At 41.9% G+C, this 20,343-nt stretch overlaps 2 protein-coding genes across 2 annotated transcripts in view; both read left to right on the plus strand.

The window, feature by feature from the left end:
- Positions 1 to 20,343, plus strand: part of LOC149923570 (uncharacterized) — a 94,384-nt gene that overhangs the window by 41,875 nt on the left and 32,166 nt on the right. Inside the window, exons 47-49 of the mRNA XM_090159820.1 lie at positions 144 to 2,680; positions 2,744 to 2,989; positions 3,059 to 3,188. Of these exons, the coding sequence (XP_090015946.1) occupies positions 144 to 2,680; positions 2,744 to 2,989; positions 3,059 to 3,188 (2,913 nt within the window). The remainder of the gene's footprint in view (positions 1 to 143; positions 2,681 to 2,743; positions 2,990 to 3,058; positions 3,189 to 20,343) is intronic.
- LOC149923571 (uncharacterized) lies at positions 4,903 to 20,341 on the plus strand (the record flags this gene model as incomplete). Its single annotated transcript, XM_090160788.1, has 4 exons — positions 4,903 to 4,927; positions 5,019 to 5,066; positions 5,140 to 5,217; positions 5,709 to 20,341. Coding segments are annotated over exons 1-4 (14,784 nt in total), but the record flags the coding sequence as incomplete, so codon positions are not given.

Consider the following 20,343-nt stretch of genomic DNA (forward strand, 5'->3'; position numbering starts at 1 on the left):
TTTATTATTCCCAAATCAATTTTTACTTAAACTTATTTTGGAGATAATTAAAGTACTTGTTTTAATTTTAGTGTATTCTTTAAGTTTATTAATTTTTAATTTCTTAAATTTGATGTCCGTGAGATGAATATTTAATTTTTCAGGAGAAATTCCATTCCAAGGACAAGCCGCAATTAGCGTCACTTCGAGAGAGACCGTAGCCGTCTCCGAGACTACAACCGAACAGATGGCTCCAGAGTTTAAAGCCGGTGAACTTCCAGGCACAACTAAAGCCAAATCTAGTTATCTTCCCAGAGAGACAATCTCGGTTGAAGAAGTTAACACTGAGGAAAAATTCAAAGAGCTTCGCACCAAACCGAAACCGGAAAAGAAGCAAGCTGGTGTCGACTTCACAACTCAGAAATATATAAGCGTTTCTCAAGTCACCAGCGAAGATAAACCGGGCGAATTTGCTGCCGGTGAAATACCATTTAGTGGAAAAGCTGATGTCACAGTTACGTCGCGTCAATCCGTATCAGTTCAGGAAGTTACCACCGAAATGAGCGCTTACGAATTTAAGGCTGGAGAACTTCCGAACCAAACTCAGGCAAAGTTGGCTTTCACACCCCAGGAGGGTTTCACGATCGAGGAAGTGACCACCGAAGAGGAAATCAAAAAGTTAGAGACCAAACCAAAACCGGAAACGAAGAAAGCCGGCGTCGACGTAACTATCCAACAATCGTTGACCATTTCCGAGGTAACATCAGAGGACAAACCCGGCGAATTCGCTAAGGGTGAAGTTCCATTCCAAGGTCAAGCCGCTATAAGCCTACTTTCGAATGAACCCGTATCTGTTTCCGAGACCATGCCCGAAGAAGGAGCTCCCGATTTGCCAGCTCAGGAGAAACCAAAGAGCAAGAAAGTTAAGTTCGGTTTTCTGCCCCGAGAGACTTTTTCCATTGAAGAGGTAACGGTGGAAGAAAAAACCAAAGAATTGATGAAGGACGTCAAACCAGAAACTAAACGAGTTGCGGTAGAACTTATGCCTCAACAGTCTGTACACGTATCGGAGGTGAGTGGCGAAGACAAGCCTGGCGAATTCTTGCCGGGTGAAACTCCGTTCAAAGTTCGAGCCGATATGGGTATTACGTCACTGGAAACAATCGCCGTATCGGAGGTGACTTCGAACCTCAAAGAAAGCGAGCTGATACCCACAGAGCTTCCCGCTACCATACAAGCCAAGTACGGATATTCGCCTCAGCAAACCTTGTCTGTCGAAGAAATTATGCCTGAAGAGAAGTTGAAAGAACTCGAAGACGTTAAAAAGCCGAAAGAAAAGAAGGCTGGAATCAGTCTTAACCTTCTCGAGCATATCGACGTTGAGGAAGTTATTGAAAGTGACGTTCCAACTGGCTTCCAAACACAGAAGACCACGGGTCACACCACCGCCAAGGTCAAGATGACTTCCATCGAACACATTGCTGTGTCCGAAGTAAACACCATAACGAAAGAAACCGAATTGGTATTGGAGGAAGCGCCCAAGCCATTCGAGGCTAATGTGGGTATAACTCCTCAAGAAGGCTTATCAATCGTTGAAGTTACCTCTCAAGAAAAGAGCGACGATTTACCGGAACAAGAAAAGCCCAAACCTCGAAAGGCAGGATTCGAATTTACTTGGCAAGACTACATCAACGTCGAAGAGGTGAAATCGCAGTTGAAACCGGAAGAACTGATTCCTGGTGACAAACCTTTGGAAAGCAAAGCTAACGTCGGCATCGGCACCGCAGAATCTTACATCGTGTCAGAAATAACGAGCGAAATCAAACCGGACGATTTCGAAACTGAAAAGGCTCCGTCGAAGGTAGCTCGATCCGAGTATCTACCGCGAGAAACAGTCAACGTGGAAGAAACTGTTTCCCACGACAACATCAAGGACTTGGAACACAAAACGAAGCCTGAAACGCAACTGGCCGAACTTGGATTCACACCCCAAGAATCGGTGTCCGTAATGGAAACCATGGGTGAACATAAACCAACGGATTTGACGACCGTCAAGGTGACCGAGGGACAGGCGACTCTTAGCTTCATGTCGAAGGAAACCGTCTCGATATCCGAAGTAACTACAGCTCTAAAAGAAACAGAGTTCTTGCCAGGTGAAACCCCAAGTTCGAAGAAGGCCAAGATAGGATACTTACCAAGAGAAACATTCAGTATCGAAGAGACCGTAACGCAAGAGGCGCCGAAGGATTTGGCGGAGGAGAAGAAACCAAAGACGCACTTGGCCAAATTGGGATTCACCCAACAGGAATCCGTTTCCGTATCGGAAGTTACAAGCGAAGATAAGCCGCACGAGTTCGCACCTGGTGAATCGCCCTTGCAAGATCAGGCTAAATTGTCGGTGACATCCACGCAATCGGTGTCTATATCGGAAGTGACGACTGAATTGAAACCGGAAGAGATGCTTCCTCACGTGACGCCCAAAGAAAGGAAAGTTAACGTATCTGTGATGCCTCAAGAATCGGTGGCTGTATCGGAAGTAACGGCCGAAACGGCGCCATCCGAGTTTAAGAAAGGAGAAGTACCTCAAAGCGTAACCGCCAAATTCGAGGTTCTCACTCAAGAACACGTAGCTGTGTCCGATGTCACAGCCCACGACACACCCGGTGATTTTGTACCCACGAAAGCGCCTGACACAACCAAGGTAAAATTCGACAAATAATTTCGTTATTTCTGTCAAGTTTTAATAACGGTTTCGTCATTTCAGGCCGATTTCACGTTGACGTCTCAAAAGATGCTCAGCGTCTCCGAAATTGTACCGGAAGAGAAACCAGAAACGTTCAAAGCGGACGAGGTACCGGGCTCCAGAAAGGTGACCGTTTCAGTTCCATCCGAGACAGCCATGGAGGTATCAGAAATTATCACAGATTTTGGACTGAAGGAGTTGAAACCAGGAGAAGTTCCTGGAGGGCAAGTGGCAGCTGTAAGCGTGTCTGAAACACTCTCCGTTCAGGTACGTACCTCATTTACGATAAAAAAAAGCTTGAAATTGTACCGTCTGACGCGTGGTTGCCGATTCTAGGTATCACAAGTGGCACCCGAGCATGGACTGGGTGACATGAAAGAGACGAAACCTCTGGAATCCAGGGCGAAAGAAATTCCAGATACTGAACTGCCAAGGGCACACAAATCGGAGGTGGCCGAGGTCTTAGGTACGTTATTTCTAAAACACCCATTACCCTATTACAAACTAGGTTTAGTTCTTGTTAATTATGATAAATTAACGTTAAATATTTAAAAAATAAATTTGATCTGTCACTTCTTCGAGCCTCTAAACAAATTGAACATTTAAGTATATAAATGACATATAACGACAATGAAAATCCCCCTGTATGTTTACGAGACCACTAAATACTCTTTCTTACTTCGAGCAACTGGGACTCTAAAACGGTGTTGTCAGTATCGTGGTAAAGGTAAGGATCGTAGTCGGTACAAATCATAGGCGTGGGCAATGCTAATCGGAAAAGAAAATATGATAATAAAATCGTAAATAAAATCAAAGAAATTACTTGTACTAATTATAATTAATTTCGACACCAAGCGCACGCCTATGACGAAGACCTTAACAAACGTTCTAATTTAAATAACTTCGTGTCATTTTCACGCATAAAATCGTACTTAGATTTGTAAAATAATCTTAATCTTTCTGTAAATGAATCTTTATCTTTCTGTAAATTAATAATATTTTTCTGAACGTCGTAAAGCGTTGCATTTTGAAATGAGATGCATCTGTACCAGTTTTCTGGTTAATGAGACTTCATTGCAATACTTGGGGTAGTGGACACCCCGTCTACTCTGAAATATTCAATATTAGACCGCTTAAATTGATCCAGTTACTTTACTAATTATGAAAACGCATAGACCCTCGAGTAAATATTTGGCTCGTGTAAACGTAGAAATACTAATTCGCATTTTCTAAAGCATGACTATTTTAACTCTTTAGTGTTTTAAAGTCGTAACGTAACTAGATTCTTAAAAATAATTGACGATAAAATACGCTTAGCTAGAATTAGATTAGATGCTTAACTAATGTATTTTTCATATACTAATCAATGACTGGCACTAATTTGCATTTTTGATCGCTTTGGAAATTTCACAGTTGCACCGCAAATAACGAAAAGTGAAGAGGCCTCTGTAGAAGTCAAAGAAACACAAACAATTCTTAAGAAAAAAGGTTTGAAATTAATATGCACGATCGATTTTTGTCATTCCAATATACAACTTTTTATTTTTATTACGTATTTATTTTTATACAATGACGAAAAATTCACTCCGCCCACGCTGAAGATGGCACTACACAGCACTATGAGGCTTTCCAATTTCTATTTAATACGGCGCATGCTCAATGGCTCGTTCCACTTCACACATGCCACCGAGAACGCGCCGCGCGCCGTTATGAAATAGAAGCGTGAGAACCCCCAAGTGTTGTGTAGCGCCATTCTCAGCAGCGTCTGAGTAAAAATCTTTATTGGTTTTACACTAACATTGCTATCATCACGTAAACTCGGATAATTGTTTTTTAATACCTGGTTGGAGAGTGCGTATCCTTACAATAAAGTAACATTGGCTTTCTTGTATTGACGGGTGACGTACCGATGAGGTTTTACTGCGAAAAGACCTGGACATGAAGAGTAAAATCGACGAAGCACCCTGTTTTTAAGCATAAACTGAACTAAACTTCTACGTATTTCGTGACGAATCAGCTATATAAAAAGAAGTTTCGCAAGCGTAGCTTATTTTGTAGAAAAGCCTATTTGGCTAGACTCACTCCCAGTTGAGGCGAAGTCTTAGCCTGTATCTGTTCGTAATCTGTATTAGCATGATTGTGGGCGTTCGTTGTTAATTGTATTTGGTCGAGACTCCATGATGGCTGGACTTTTCTTCGTTCAAGGTAGGTGTATTGAAACATACAGGGGGACTGTCCGGAATCCGAACAAATTTCAGTTGATAGTTGATATTAATTGAGTTTTACATTCGTGTAGAAGCCCCTAAAGGAAAGAAGCCTAAAAAAGTCATTCAGGACGAGACAGGTTTGAATCTTTTTGCTTACAGTCTTTCGCGTTCTAGAAGCTTCAGCTTTATGCAAATTTGCTTAAAAAACAGCTTCGCTTATGCCAATTCCTCTGTTACGTGCTTTACGCGTTCGAATAACACGAAAATCAGTGGTAGATCGAAAATTCGGTTGGATTATAAATTTAGTCTTCTTTTAGCCTAATTTTAACGTACGATCTACCACTGCTGAGCTTAACAATGTAAACACTCAAGCTCTAATTTTATAAAATTTAAAATGATATATATTTACTAAAGATGCTTAAAAATTGACAAAAACCGCGCTAATGTACTGGCTAACACCGCCGCTTAATTTCAATAAATTACGCTTGAAAACGCATAAATAAATTTGCGCGTTACTAAACTTGCTTTACTAATTTATAATTTAAACACGAATCTAAATTAGCGCTGGTTGCCTGACGTCTGGGCTTAACAAAAAGCCTAATATTTTTCTAAATAATGCATTTTCTAAAACGTTCATTTAAATTATTTTAAATCTGATGGGTTTTGTAAAGCGACCCGATTAATACAGACGCTTAACAAAACCACGGTTTAAAGTCTTAAAAACTAAACGGTATCGGTGAAAACTAAACTGTGCTTCGTAAACTGTTTGCTAATTACAGAGAAGATAACCGAAGCCGAAGTGTCTTTGAAAAAATTAAGAAGACCCAGTGTGCGCGACGCTGTGACGTCGACAGATGAGGTTAAAGAGACTGAAACTCGGGGTGTTCAGTGGGATTTGTTAGAGAGGGTAGTTACGATAAGCTCACAGAAAAGGCCTACCAAACATGACCAAGAAACCATTACTGACGAAAGTGTGCCCCTTGTCCTGTTCGAATTGTTGCCCCAAAAACCGGGTGAGATCACTATCACCACCGAATCCGTAGAAACGGGAATTACCGATATTAGCGTTACCCAAGACGTGAAACAGCCTATAGAATTCGATTCTAAAGCTACAAAACCAGATCGCGAAACTTTATTGATCAGTGTTGCCGATAAAAAACCTCAAAAACGCGAAGACAAACCCGAACAACCAGAGAGTGTCGAAGACAAACCCGAACAACCTATAACGTTTGACGAGAAACCCGAACAACCGGAGATTGTCGAAGAGAAACCCGATCAAATCGATGGCGAAAAGCCCAAATCAAAAAAAATACGAATCAAGAAAAAGCCCAAAACAGAACAAGATACCGTTACCAAAGAAGACACTCAAATCACGGATGAGAAAACTAAAACAACGATCGTCTTGAAAAAGAAGGAAGTTATTCGAGACCAGGAGGTTGTTGAGGAGGCTGAGGAGGTTGAACGTAAGACATTTAAAGAAATGGATGTCTCCGTCACATCTACCGAAAGGCCAAAACGCATTGACGTGGAAATTGTTGAAAAACCTAAGACCAAAGACAGGGATATTACCGTCAAATCCACCGTTGTCGAAGAAATTGACTATGACGTCACTCAGAAGATTACCAAACCAGTCACGACCGAATCAAAGGAGATTAAGCCCGAAGACACTAAAACGACGCAAACGATTAAAATTAAAAAGAAGACGAAGCCGGAAAAGAAAGAAGAAACAGATGTCTCCGATGAGATGGCTAAAATTATAATCGATTTGAGAAAGAAAATGAACCGAAAGACAGAGCGAAAGGAGACGGAGGTGGTAGAGGAGTTGGAAGACATTACGATGCCTAGAGAGCAACCAAAAGACTTGAATATTACTGTCAAAACTACCAAGAAGAAAATCGTCGGTGATATTGGTCCCGATGAAAAACCCAAGGTTGAAGACCGCGATATAACGGTTGACTCTACGGTGGTCGAGGAAACTGATTTTGACGTGACGCAAAAGCTTAATCAACCATTTGCGTCCGAATCGATAGTGACCAAACCGGACAAACCAGAAAGAGAACAATTGGTTATTACGGTTCCTGACAAAAAACCCGAAGAGGCGGATAAACCGGAGGATCTTGGTGACAAGACCAAAATTATAAAGACCGTAAAACTTAAAAAGAAAACCAAAACAACGAAGTTGGGAGAACAGCCGAAATCGGAAGTAGCTGAACTTTCAGAGATTCCAGAGAAGCCTGAGTTAAAGGAAGAGGTACCACAGAAGCCCGAGACGAAAACCGAAACGCCGGAGAAACAGGAACTGAAAGAAGTACTTGAAAAACCAGAAACTCCAATAGACGAAACTAAACCAAAGAAGTCTATCAAAATAAAAATTAAAAAGCCAGAGAAACCAGATGAAATACAACCGCAACCAGCATTATCTGAAGTTACAGAAATCAAAGAAGAGGTTCAAGAAACAATAGAAGAAACGAAACCCGAAGAGATAAAGAAGACCAAAGACGCTAAAAAAATAGTGCGTTTGAAAAAGAAACCTAAACAGCTACCGGATACAAAAGATGAAACTTACGAAAAGGATGAATCGGAAGTGACTGTAACTACCATTAAGTTGAAAAAACCAACCAAAGAAAAAAGAACCACGCAAGAGGTCACTGAAGAAGACGAAACCGTAGTTACTAAGATCACAGATATGAGTGTTACCGTCGAATCAAAGAAAAAGCCGAAAGAGGTCAAAGAAATTACTTTAGAAATTCAAGAGCGGCCCGAAGAACAGCGCGATATAACGGTAGAATCAACAGTTGTCGAAGAAGTAGATTACGACGTCAGTGAAAAACAGCCAGTAACTTTAGAGTCAAAGAGTACAAAACCCGATAGAGAAAGACTAATTATTAGCGTCCCTGGTAAAACGCCGGAGCAAGTTGATGACGTTACGGTGACTACGATACAACTAAAAAAGCCCAAGACTGATGAGAAGGTTACCGAAGAGGTTGCTGAAGAGGAAACTACCGTAACCAAATCGAAAGACATGAGCGTAACGGTTGAATCGAAAAAGAAAAAACCTAAAAAGATTGTTCTTAAGGTTTTGGAAAAGCCCAAGGAAGAAAGGGACATCACGGTGGAATCTACCCTAGTGGAGGAAGTTGATTTTGATTTGTCTCAAACGCGCACTCAACCGGTTTCTTTGGAATCTATATCTACTAAACCAGAAAGAGAGCAATTAGTTGTCAGTGTACCTGATAAGCTGCCAAAAGATATTGTAGAAAAATCGCGAGAGGAAATAACTATAAAGACAATAAAGATCAAAAAGAAAACCAAACCAAAGCCGGAAGTAGATGAAGCACCGGAACAGGTACCTACTCCTGAGGTTATAACTGTCAAAATGAAGCCTAAAAAGAAACCAAAGGCTGATGACAAACCCGATGAGACCGTTGAAGTAGATGACTCAGAAATTGGAGTCACGCAAGTAGTAGAAAAACCAGTTACTGTCGAATCCAAAGAAATTGAACCCGAAAAAGAAGAGCTTGTTGTTGAAAAGGCAACCATCGAAATGATTAAGAAAAAAGACACGGTTGTAGATGAAACGAAAGAGATACCTGACGAATCTAAAGAGATTACAGTCAGGTTGAAACCCAAAAAGAAACCAAAATCCAAAGATGGCAAACCGGTTGAAGAGACGGAAATCGAAGTTAGCCAAGTCATTGAAAAACCCGTTACGGTTCAGTCCAAAGTAACCAAACCAGAAAAGGAGGAACTGGTTGTTGAAAAACTTGATGATAAACCACAAGAAGTCCCAGAAGAAGAACAGCCTACTGATAAAGCGACGGAAAAGATGATCAAACTTAGAAAGAAGCCCAAGACTAAAAATGACCAGCCTGAGGATAAACCAGTAGAGGAATTACCGACAGACACCAAACCGGAAGAAATTAGCGTCGTATTAAAACCATTTAAAAAGTCAAAACCAGAAGAAAAGCCTACTGAGGTGGAAACTACAGAAAAACCGAAGTCTGAAGAAAAAGAAATAACTGTTGATTCTAAAGTTATTGAGCAACCTGAATTGGACGTTATTCAGAAAATGTTTAAACCCATCAAAACTGAATCGAAAGAAGTTCAACCCGAGGACACGAAATCCACAGAAACTCTTGAAGTTTCAAAAAAGCTTAAGCCAGTAGTTAAAGACGAAACTGATGTGTCGGACGATATGGCTCAAATTTTGGTCGAAATGATGAAAAAACTAGATAAAAAAGTAAAGCCAAGGAAAACCAAGTTGTATGACGAAGAAATCGAAGAAGAAATTTTTATTCCTAAAATACCAGAAGAGGTTACGTATGAGACTAAGCCCAAAAAGGCCGTTAAAACTAAACCGAAAACGAAACCAACCAAAGCGGAGGCCCCGGATGTAATTGACGTGACTCAAGAGACAGGGGTGATCGATAAGACTAAACCCGAGGCAAAGGAAGAGGTACCAGAGAAGGTCATTGTTGAAGATGAGGTAATAGAAACGCCCGATAGTCCTATAGACGAAACAAAACCTAAAAAGATCGTTGAGCTTAAAAAGAAAACTAAAATCACCAAGGTAGAGGAACAATCCAAACCGGAAGTTGCTGAAATTTTGGACTTAACCAAAGCTAAGGTGGTTCCCGAAAAATCCGAATTGAAAGAAAAACCAGAGTTAAAGGAAACGCAACTTGATAAACCACAGGATGTTCCCGAAGATAAAGAGACTAAAAAGGTTATTAAACTTAAGAAAAAGCCTAAGACCATTGAGGATAAACCTGAAGATAAATCCGTCGAAGAAGTTGAAACTAAACCGGAAGATATTATCATCAAATTAAAAGCAATTGAAAAGCCAAAACCAGAGGAAATGCCTACTGAGGTTGAAACTATTGAAAAACCCAAGTCCGAAGAAAGAGAAATAACTGTTGATTCTAAAGCTATAGAGCACACTGAATTGGACATTATTCAGAAAATATTTAAACCCATCAAAACTGAATCGAAAGAAGTTCAACCAGAGGACACGAAATCTACAGAAACCCTTGAAGTTACAAAGAAGCCTAAGCCGGTAGTTAAAGACGAAACTGATGTTTCGGATGATATGGCTCAAATTTTGATCGAAATGATGAAAAAAGTCGAGAAAAAGGTCAAGCCAAGGAAAACCAAATTGTATGAGGAAGAAATTGAAGAAGAAATATTTGTTCCTGTAATGCCAGAGGAGCTTGAAGAAGGCACCAAACCTAAAAAAGCCGTTAAGACCAAAAAGAAACCCAAAACAACAAAAACGGAGGAACAACCCAAACCGGAGTTTTCTGAAATTTCGGATGTCGCGGAACAATTGGATGAAGTGTTTCCGAAGAAAGCCCAACCAGAAACTCTGGCCACTCTCACGTTGAAAGCTTTAGAAACAACCGAGATTCCTGAAACTGCTGAAATAGAACAACCTAAAAAGACGAAAATTATCAAAAAGATCGTTAAAGTTAAAGGTAAAAGGATACCGGAAGATTCCAGCTTGGTCTTTGAGGGCTATCCCGACGATACCGAGTCCGTCGAGGAGGTAATTACCTCCGAAACAATTACGGAAATTATTGAAGTAGAAGAAACAACTCCCAAGCAAACGAAATTGAAACCTAAAACGAAGCCCGAAATTTACGAAGTACCCGATGACACTAAACCATCAGAGGATACCTCAGCGCCAGTCATCGAAGAAATCCAAGAAGCAAAACCAAAACCCAAGAAAGTGATCAAACTGAAGCCTAAAAAGAAACAGGAAACTGAACAACCTCAAGAAGAAAAGCCTGAAAAACCAACAACGTTGACCATTGAGGAAATTGAGGTACCAAAAGACGATATGGTTGAAGACACGCCCGAAGAAAGTCAACCGATTGTAGAACAACCCGATGAAGTAGACGACGAAAAACCAACTGTCACTAAGAAAACTGTTATCACAAAAATGAAAACCATCACCCCGAAAAAGAAGCCAAAACAACTGTATGAAAAAGAGGAGACAGTCGAACGAGTCTTTGAAGAAATCTCCACCACCGAATTTGTACTTAAGCCCAGAAAGATTGTTGAGCGGAAGATCACTCGAATAACCGAAGACCAGGAAGAAGTCGAAGAGAGCGTCATCACTGAGACCGAGCAGAAAGAAATGGTTGTTCGGGTGTCGTCGGTGTCTAAACCGAAACCGGTTGTTGTTCGAGACGTTGAAATACTTCCCCTACCGGTCAGACAAGAACTTACGATTACTACATCATCGCGAGAAACGGGTGTGATTGATTACGATGTCAGTCAGACTATCCCAAAAGACATTAAATTCGAAACGATAGAAATCCCCAAACCCCAAAAACAAACGATGCAAATTCATGTAAAAGAAAAGCCCAAACCGGTTCAAGAATTGCCCCAAGAAACGTCTCTAGCCGAGGTTACGTTAAAAAAATCCGAATCGATATTAAAACCAATTAAAACAACTACAATTGAGGAAACTGTAGTTGAAGAAACGTTTATTCAACAAGTTAAGCCTAAAGATATTCCGGTTACAATTACCTCTAAGGGTAGACCCGTTGTAGTTCACGAAGTCGCGGATTTTGAGGTGCTACCGTTGCCCAGAAAACAAGATATTACTATCACGGTTGTGTCTAAGCAGTCCGGTATCATAGAGTACGACGTATCGCAAAAGATACCCCAGGAAATCCAATTTGAAACCATCGAAAAGATGCCCGAAAAACCAGAGAAAGAAACTTTGGAAATTAAAGTACAAGAGCGTCCTAAACCAAAACCCCTTGAGGAGATTTCTAATGAAGTAACCACAACAGAGTTGAAACTTAAGAAACCCAAAAAGATCAAGAAAAAGAAGGTAGTTGAGGAGGTGACCGAGGAGGAGGAAGAGATAATACCAGCACCAAAGCCAAAAGAATTACCAGTTACAATTACATCTAAAGGTAGACCAGTTGTGGTTCATGAAGTTGTAGATTTTGAGGTACTGCCTATGCCCAAAAAACATGATATTACAATCACTGTGGTATCTAAACAAACTGGTATCGTAGAGTATGATGTATCGCAAAATATACCTCAGGAAATCAAATTCGAAACCATCGAGAAGAAATCTAAAATACCCGAAAAGGAAACCTTGGAAATTAAGGTACAAGAACGTCAAAAGCCAAAGCCTGTTGAGGAAATCACTGAGGAGGTGACGACAACTACAGAGCTTACACTTAAAAAACCAAAAAAGATCAAGAAAAAGAAAATAGTTGAAGAGGTGACGGAGGAGGAAGAAGAAATTATACCAGCACCTAAGCCCAAAGAAATACCAGTTACGATAACGTCAAAAGGTAGACCGGTTGTGGTTCACGAAGTTGCAGACTTTGAGGTACTACCGATGCCCAAAAAACAAGATATTACTATCACAGTGGTATCTAAACAAACTGGTATCGTAGAGTACGACGTATCGCAAAAGATACCTCAGGAAATCAAATTCGAAACCATCGAGAAGAAACCTAAAATACCCGAGAAGGAAACCTTGGAAATTAAGGTTCAAGAACGTCCTACGCCAAAACCTGTTGAGGAAACAACTGAGGAGGTGACGACCACAACAGAGCTAACTCTTAAAAAACCAAAAAAGATCAAGAAAAAGAAAATTGTTGAAGAGGTGACGGAGGAGGAAGAAGAGATTATACCAGCACCTAAGCCCAAAGAAATACCAGTTACGATTACGTCAAAAGGTAGACCGGTTGTAGTTCATGAAGTTGCAGACTTTGAGATACTACCAATTCCCAAAAAACAAGATATTACTATATCAGTAGTATCTAAACAAACTGGTATCGTAGAGTACGACGTATCGCAAAAGATACCGCAGGAAATCAAATTCGAAACCATCGAGAAGAAACCTAAAATACCCGAGAAGGAAACCTTGGAAATTAAGGTTCAAGAACGTCCTACGCCAAAACCTGTTGAGGAAATCTCTGAGGAGGTGACGACAACTACTGAACTAACACTTAAAAAGCCCAAGAAAATCAAGAAAAAGATAATCGTAACTGAGGAAGTTACGGAAGAAGAAGAGGTCATACCTGAAGTCAAACCTATTGAAGTACCTGTTATAATTACGTCTAAGGGTAGACCCGTTACTGTTAAAGACGTTGAAATACTTCCTTTACCTGAAAAAGACGAAATAACCATTACTACAATTTCTAGAGAAACTGGTGTTGTCGACTTCGATGTTAAACAAGAAATAAAACCCGAAATTGTAGTGGAGTCGAAAGAAAAGAAACCTTCTAAAACTACAAAGATCATTACCAAAAAGAAGCCTAAGCCAGTTGAAGAGACTGAAGTAGCTGAGACAACTGAAATTGAACTTAAGAAAGTTCCTAAAGACACGACTAATGAAACGGAAGAAATTGTCGAAGAAACGACGGAAGAAAGGGATGTAACGAGAAAAGTTACTATAGACTCCAAAGGTAAACCGAAAAAGAAGGGCAAACCTAAGCCTAAAGTTGACGTGGTTGAAGAAGAGGAAATTATCACTATCACCACAAAGTCTACTGAGTTACCGGAAGTGGAAGTTAAACAGGCCATCAAACCCGAAATAACAACGGAGTCGATTGAGAAAAAACCCAAACCAGTTGATGAAAAACTGGAGCAGGAGGATGTGAGCAAAACCGATATAACCTTAAAACCGAAACCTGATGAAAAGGTTAAAATTGAGGAGGTAATCGTTGAAGAAATAGAGACGAAGAAAAAACCAAAACCAAAGACTACCAAGAAAAAGAAAATCACCGAAATTGAAGAAATTGAAGAAGAAGAGAAGGTTGAAAAACCAGAAAAACCTTTGGATATTGTGGTTGAATCGAAAGAAAAACCAGAGATCAAAGTAAAGTCAATTGAGAAAAAACCAGAGGAAACCAAACTGGTTATCACCAAAAAACCAAAGAAAAAACCAGAGGAGAAGGTAAAGGAAGATATCAAAACAGAGACTGAGCTAGAATTGAGAAAACGCCAATTGAAAAAGAAGCCCACGGTCGAAACGAAAGAAATTGTGGAAGAGGAAACGACCCATTTAGTAGGCCTAGATATTGAAAAACAACGGCCGGTTGAACTGGAACTAGAAGAGCAACCCGAGCGATCGGAAATTTCGTTTGAAACCGAAGGCAAAGCCACCGAAGAGATCACTTTGAAGAAGAAGCCTAGAGATAAAAAGAAACCCAAAGAAAAAATCACAACTGAGTCTGAAAAAGAAACCGAAGAAGTTCGAGAGCTACAGGTACAAATGAAGGGTAAAGTCATTAAGAAGCTCATTCTGGAACAAAAAGACGACAAAGACGAAGAATCCAGAATTGAGATCGAATTTAAATCCGTGAAACCGGAATTACAAGAGACGCCGTATTCATCCATACCTCTCTTCATCGAAGATGTGCTCGAAGAACTGATACCGTTAGCTAAACCATCCGAAAGTAAAGCGAAAGAAATTCTAGTACCCCAAGTTCCATTATCCATTGAGCACGCGAAACCAGACGAGAAGCTGGAAGAATTAAAAAAGGTTGAGCACAAAAGCAACAAGATAACTTCGACTTACTTACCTCAGGAAGCCGTTCAAATAACCGAAGCTGACATAAAAGACACGGAGGAAAAGATTGTTGATGGCAAAATGCCTTCTCGCAAGGCCACAATAACTTTACTGCAACAAGAGGCCGCCGTTGTCTCCGAAGTTCTATCTTCGTCTAAAGAATCTGAGCTGGTGACTGAGGACCAACCTCAGCATAAAGCCAAAGCTATATTAGCCCAACAGAGATCTTTGGTAGTTGAGCAAATTGAAGCGCCCGAAACGCTGGAAGAAAGTAAGCCTGATAAGAAACCCGAGAGCAAAGCCGGCGTTGTGTTTATGGAACAATTTCCCACATCCGTATCGGAAGTTACGGTGGAAGGACGCGAAAAGATTTTAATCGAGGAATTGCCTGCTCAAGCTACGGCCGATACGCTAATAACAGGTGAAAAATACTTGGAAGTCACCGAACACGATTTCCAACTTCCACTAGACGAATTAAAAATTAAACCAGTGTCAGAAAAACGAGCCAAAGTAGACGTTCTAAAACAAAAAGCTCTGACGGTTGAGGAAGTCGAAGACAGCTTAAAAGAAGAACACTTTGATACGCTACCGGTTCTGACCAAGGAGGCCATTACCAAAATCGATACTGAGGAAACCTTGATCGTCAGCCACGTTTTCCCCGAATACAAAGAGGAGGGTTTCGAATCCGCACCCACTCCAGACGAAAGAAAAGCTAAAGCGATATTGGCTCCTCAGAGATCTCTGGTAATTGAACAAATAGAAGCGCCCGAATTGTTGGAAGAAAATAAACCCGAAGAGAAACCCGAAAGCAAAGCTGGCGTTGTGTTTATGGAACAATTTCCCACATCCGTATCGGAAGTTACGGCGGAAGGACGCGAAAAGACCTTAGTTGAAGAATTACCTACCCAAGTAACCGCCGATACGCTAATAACAGGCGAGAAATACTTGGAAGTTACGGAACACGATTTCCAACTACCCCTCGACGAATTGAATATTAAACCCGTTACGGAAAGAAGAGCTAAAGTCGATGTTCTGAAACAGAAAGCGCTTACGGTTGAGGAAGTCGAAGACAACCTTAAGGAAGAACATTTTGAAACCTTACCAGCTCCAACTAAAGAGGCCATTACCAAAATTGACACCGAACAAACATTGATCGTCAGCCATGTTTTCCCTGAATACAAGGAAGTTGGTTTCGATTCCGCACCCATTCCGGATGAAAGAAAGGCAGAAGCCATATTAGCCCCTCAGAGATCTCTGGTAATTGAACAAATAGACGCGCCCGAAATGTTGGAAGAAAGTAAACTCGATAAGAAGCCAGAAAGCAAAGCCGGTGTTGTGTTTATGGAACAATATCCCACATCCGTATCGGAAGTTACGGTGGAAGGACGCGAAAAGACCTTAGTTGAAGAATTACCAACCCAAGTAACAGCCGATACGCTAATAACCGGCGAAAAATACTTGGAAGTTACGGAACATGATTTCCAACTTCCACTGGACGAATTAAAAATTACACCCGTATCTGAAAAACGAGCTAAAGTAGACGTTCTGAAACAGAAGGCTCTGACGATTGAGGAAGTTGAAGACAGTTTAAAAGAAGAACATTTTGATACACTGCCAGCTCCGACCAAGGAAGCCATTACCAAAATTGACACCGAACAAACTTTGATCGTCAGCCACGTATTTCCCGAATACAAGGAAGAGGGTTTCGAATCCTCTCCCATTCCAGCCGAAAGAAAGGCCACCGAAATACTTGGCGAAGGATACCCGATGGAAGTTAGTGAAGCCACTGTTTATGGTAAAGCTCAGGAAATAACCGACGAGGCTGCCCCAGAAGTTTATGGTGAAATGGATGTGATTAAACAATACCCAGTTGAGATATTGGTAGTAACTGATCACGAACGAGAATATGAAAGTAAGGTCGAAGAGCACCCCGTTGAAAGACACCTCAGCGTCGAATACACTCCCGAACAGGCTTTAACCCGTTTTGAAGTTGAAACTACCGACAAGGAAGACGTTTTTGAAAAACCCTTACAGCCTCTCACCCACAAAGCTAAGCCGAACTTCGTGGAAATACAGTCGGTGAACGTAACATTAACTCAATCCGTCGATTCCGAGAGAGAAATGACGGCGGGCGACAAACCCGATTCCAAAAAGGCAACGGCCGTCATATCGGAAAGCGAGGCTATTATGGTCACCGAGCAAAGCCCTATAAAGAGTGAGGAAGAATTGGAAGTGACGGCCCTGCCAACTTTGGTAACAGCCCTCACCACGCATCCGACAAATATAGCGGTTGAGGTTATGACAACTGAAATGAATACCAAAGAAGGGACTTTACCCGAAGATATATTACCCACAACCTCCGTTTCACCCGTCTTCATACCGGAAGAAGCTCTGATAGTTGAATCGTCGGAGATTATCGACTCTGAGAAAAAATACCAACCTAAGCCGATCCCGGAAGGCGAAATCGCCACGACTAGCCTCCTACCGGAACAAGCGTTAGTCGTGAAATTGGAAGAAGGCAATATTAAGGAAGGTGAGTTAGAGATTCCCAAGGCTCCAACTCAAACTCTCGCCGCCAAGTTTGAACTCGCGACGGATGTCGTCGTTGTGAGCGAACAAAGACCGGAGAGCCAAGAAAAGGAATTGCCTCAAACTGTAATACCCGAATCCCATTCTGTGTCGGCAGATTTTGTGCCCCAAGTTGCCGTCGAAGTCATAGAAACGCAATCTAATCTTCGCGAAGGAACTCACGATTCGGAACAAGTTATATTAGCTTCGAGCAAAGTAATTTTGCCCGAGTTACGCGACTCTAAACAAATTTTGGAAATTGCCGCCATCGATACCGAAGGTCTTTTGGAAGCCGATATTTTCCCCGAAAGCAAGAAAGCGGCCACTCTATTAGACGAGGAGAAGGCTGTCAGCGTGATGGACTCTCATCCAGGTGTCGTTGAAGGCGAACTACTTCCCGATGAAAAACCCAAACTCAAAACTGCCGAGTTGGGTATCAAAACATCGAGGGCCATTGAAGTTGAGGAAGCCACTATCGGTCTTAATGAAACGGATTTAAGAACCGCGCCTATACCAGTTGGTAGGAAACTAACGACCATTCTACCACAAGAAGAGGCGTGTCAAGTATTTGAGAACGTACCCGCCGTAAAAGAAGGCGATTTTATAACCGAAGCTACACCTGACATGACAACCGTCGTTAGTGACACTCAGAAAAGGCCCGACATAGCTCTACAAATTACCGAAATGGAGACGGGTATCAAGGAAGATGTCTTGGAAGATTTCTTACAAGCCCCGGCTAAGAAAGCCGATGTAGGTTTTTCTGAAAATTTGGCTTTGGAAGTGGAACAAGTGACTGAAAATCAAAAAGAAAGTTCACTCGCCAAACCCAAAGCTCCAAACGAATTGACTTTAGCTTCTAGCGTTGAAACCTCCGACGCTTTGGTCGTTTCCAAAGCCGAAGCCACCGAGCAAGAAATCGCGATGGAAGACTTCGAAAGTGTCACCGCGTTGGCCCTGCCCAACGTTGTACCTCAACAGGCACTACTGGTTTCGGAAACGCAGTCCACCGAGATAGAGTCAAACTTGACAGCCGACAAGAAACCCGAAACTAAAAACGTGGACGTCGAATTCGTATTGGAAGAAGCGCTCAGCGTTGGACAGAATGAAGCCCTTCCGAGCGAAGCCGAATTTGAATCCACCAAAACGCCCAGTATTAATATTCAATCTAAATTTACAACGCAGTCTGCCTTGGAAGTAACTGAAATTAAACCGGACGATACCAGTATATCTTTAGACGTTCAAGCCACTCCTAAACCTCATACTGCTGAGGCGACTTTACCGGAACAAGAAGGCATAACGGTACAAGAAATTAACGTCGGAGAATCTGGTAAAGAAGGCGTAGAACTTCTCAAGATGGTAACTGAAGAAGCCGAAGCGTCGTATCTCGAGCTTAAGCCAGTAACTGTGGAAGAAATCGTGCCTCATTCCAAAGAAAAAGAACTAACCGAGTTTGTGAAACCCGAAATGCGTTCCGCCGACGATTCACTAGTTAGCTCTAGCGCTCTCGAGGTTTTGTCAGTAACGTCACAGGATAAGGAGACTCCGTTGAAAGACTTTAGCGCCCCTGGCAGTCAAAACCTCAGTCCTGACTTAATACCTGAAGAGGCGATTTCGGTTATAGAAACTACACCTCACAGTAGTTTCTCGGAATTAAAACCGGACGCGAAACCAAACACTGATAAATCCGATATATCATTTGTCTTAAGCGAATCGTTGACCGTTACAGAAACGAGCCCGGTTGGGAAAGAAAACGTCCTTGAGGTAGATAAACTTAAGCCCTCATCAACCGCATCCGAAACGCTACTTTTGGAGCAATCATTAGAAGTTTACAACGCCGTAATCCACGACAAAGAGAACGAGCTAAAAACCGACCAGCCAAGACTGGAAGGCGCGCGCTTAGACCTTCCTATAGACGATCACTTAGAAATTACCGAAGTTAATATCGCGGATACCCTTAAAGACACTAAAAAACCAGTAGCTCCGCAAACAGATGAGGCAAATATATTATTCGTCAAACAACATTCTAGATTCACGACGGAAATAGAAAGTGGGGAAAAGGAGGGGGATTTAACCGAGGATATTAAGCCTAGTGAAAGGGTAGCTGATAAAACTTTCGACTTAGTCGAAACGGTACAGGTATCTGAACAAGTACCTCAAATTAAAGAGGGTGAGTTTCAGTCTCAAGAGCAACCAAAGTCGCACACGGCGTCCAAGACGATTCCTGAAGACCAGCCCTTGACAGTCGCATTCGCTACAGTACTTTCCGATACTACCGAACTTCCGGACCAGCCGGAAGTGAAAACGCACGAAGCGGAAGTATTTTTGTTATGCCACGAGCCCATTGAAGTTTCTGAAGTATCACCGAGCGAGTCCGAAACTAAAACTGAAGCACTTGTTGCTCCAGTAGAACGAGAGGCGTTCACAACGATTCTCACCACTCAGTCCGTAGAAGTCGTTCAGGTACAGACAGAAGACAGAGAAAGCGATATTCCCGATACTACCAAACCGGCCTCCAAAACAGCCGTATGTACCATACCGGAATCCGAAGCATTACAGTTAGAGGAACAAGTTGCTGGATCTTCGTATAAAGAACTCGAAACAATTCCGGCGGACAGCAAGATAGCAAAACCAGACATATCACCTTTGGAGAGCGTTAACGTGTCGACTGTTGAGACCGATGATAAGGAGGAAGAGCTTCAACCAGACGATTTTCCTGCAGGAAAGGTGGCCCAGTTCGAACTCACCACTCAAGACGTTGCTCAAGTATCCGAGGTACTCGCGGCCGATACTGAAAAAGAACTAATGCCCGACATTAAACCGGAATCTAAATCCGCCAGAGTGTTAATATCTTCGGAAAAATCGGTCCAAGTACAAGTAATAACCCTCGGTTCTAAAGAGGAGGAATTGGCAAAAGACGAGCCCGTTTTCCCGCGAAAAGGCGCGTTAGCTTTTATACCGCAACAACCTATCGCTTCGAATACTCTAGTCGAAATTAACGAGACAGAAGGCGGTTACGTTCCTGGTCAACTACCAGATTCCAGAAAGCTTCAACCTGTTCTCTCCGATGAAAGACCCATTACTGTTTCAGAAACGGTGCCCATAGAGAGCGAAGGTAGTTTAGAGTTGACCCAAATGCCCGAAACGCGTAAACCGTTCGAGGACGTTACCGTGACCGAAGCGTTACGTGTCGAAGAAGTGACAGCCGAAAGCGCACCAACCTTTTTGGAAGTGGCCGATTCGAAGCCGCTGGAAAAGTCCTTGGCGACGTCACTCGTGCCTAACGAGTCAGTGTCTGTTTC

The sequence above is a fragment of the Leiobunum rupestre genome, chromosome 10, assembly GCF_980474605.1.
Source record: "Leiobunum rupestre chromosome 10, qqLeiRupe1.1.hap1, whole genome shotgun sequence".
Lineage (NCBI taxonomy): Eukaryota > Metazoa > Arthropoda > Arachnida > Opiliones > Sclerosomatidae > Leiobunum > Leiobunum rupestre.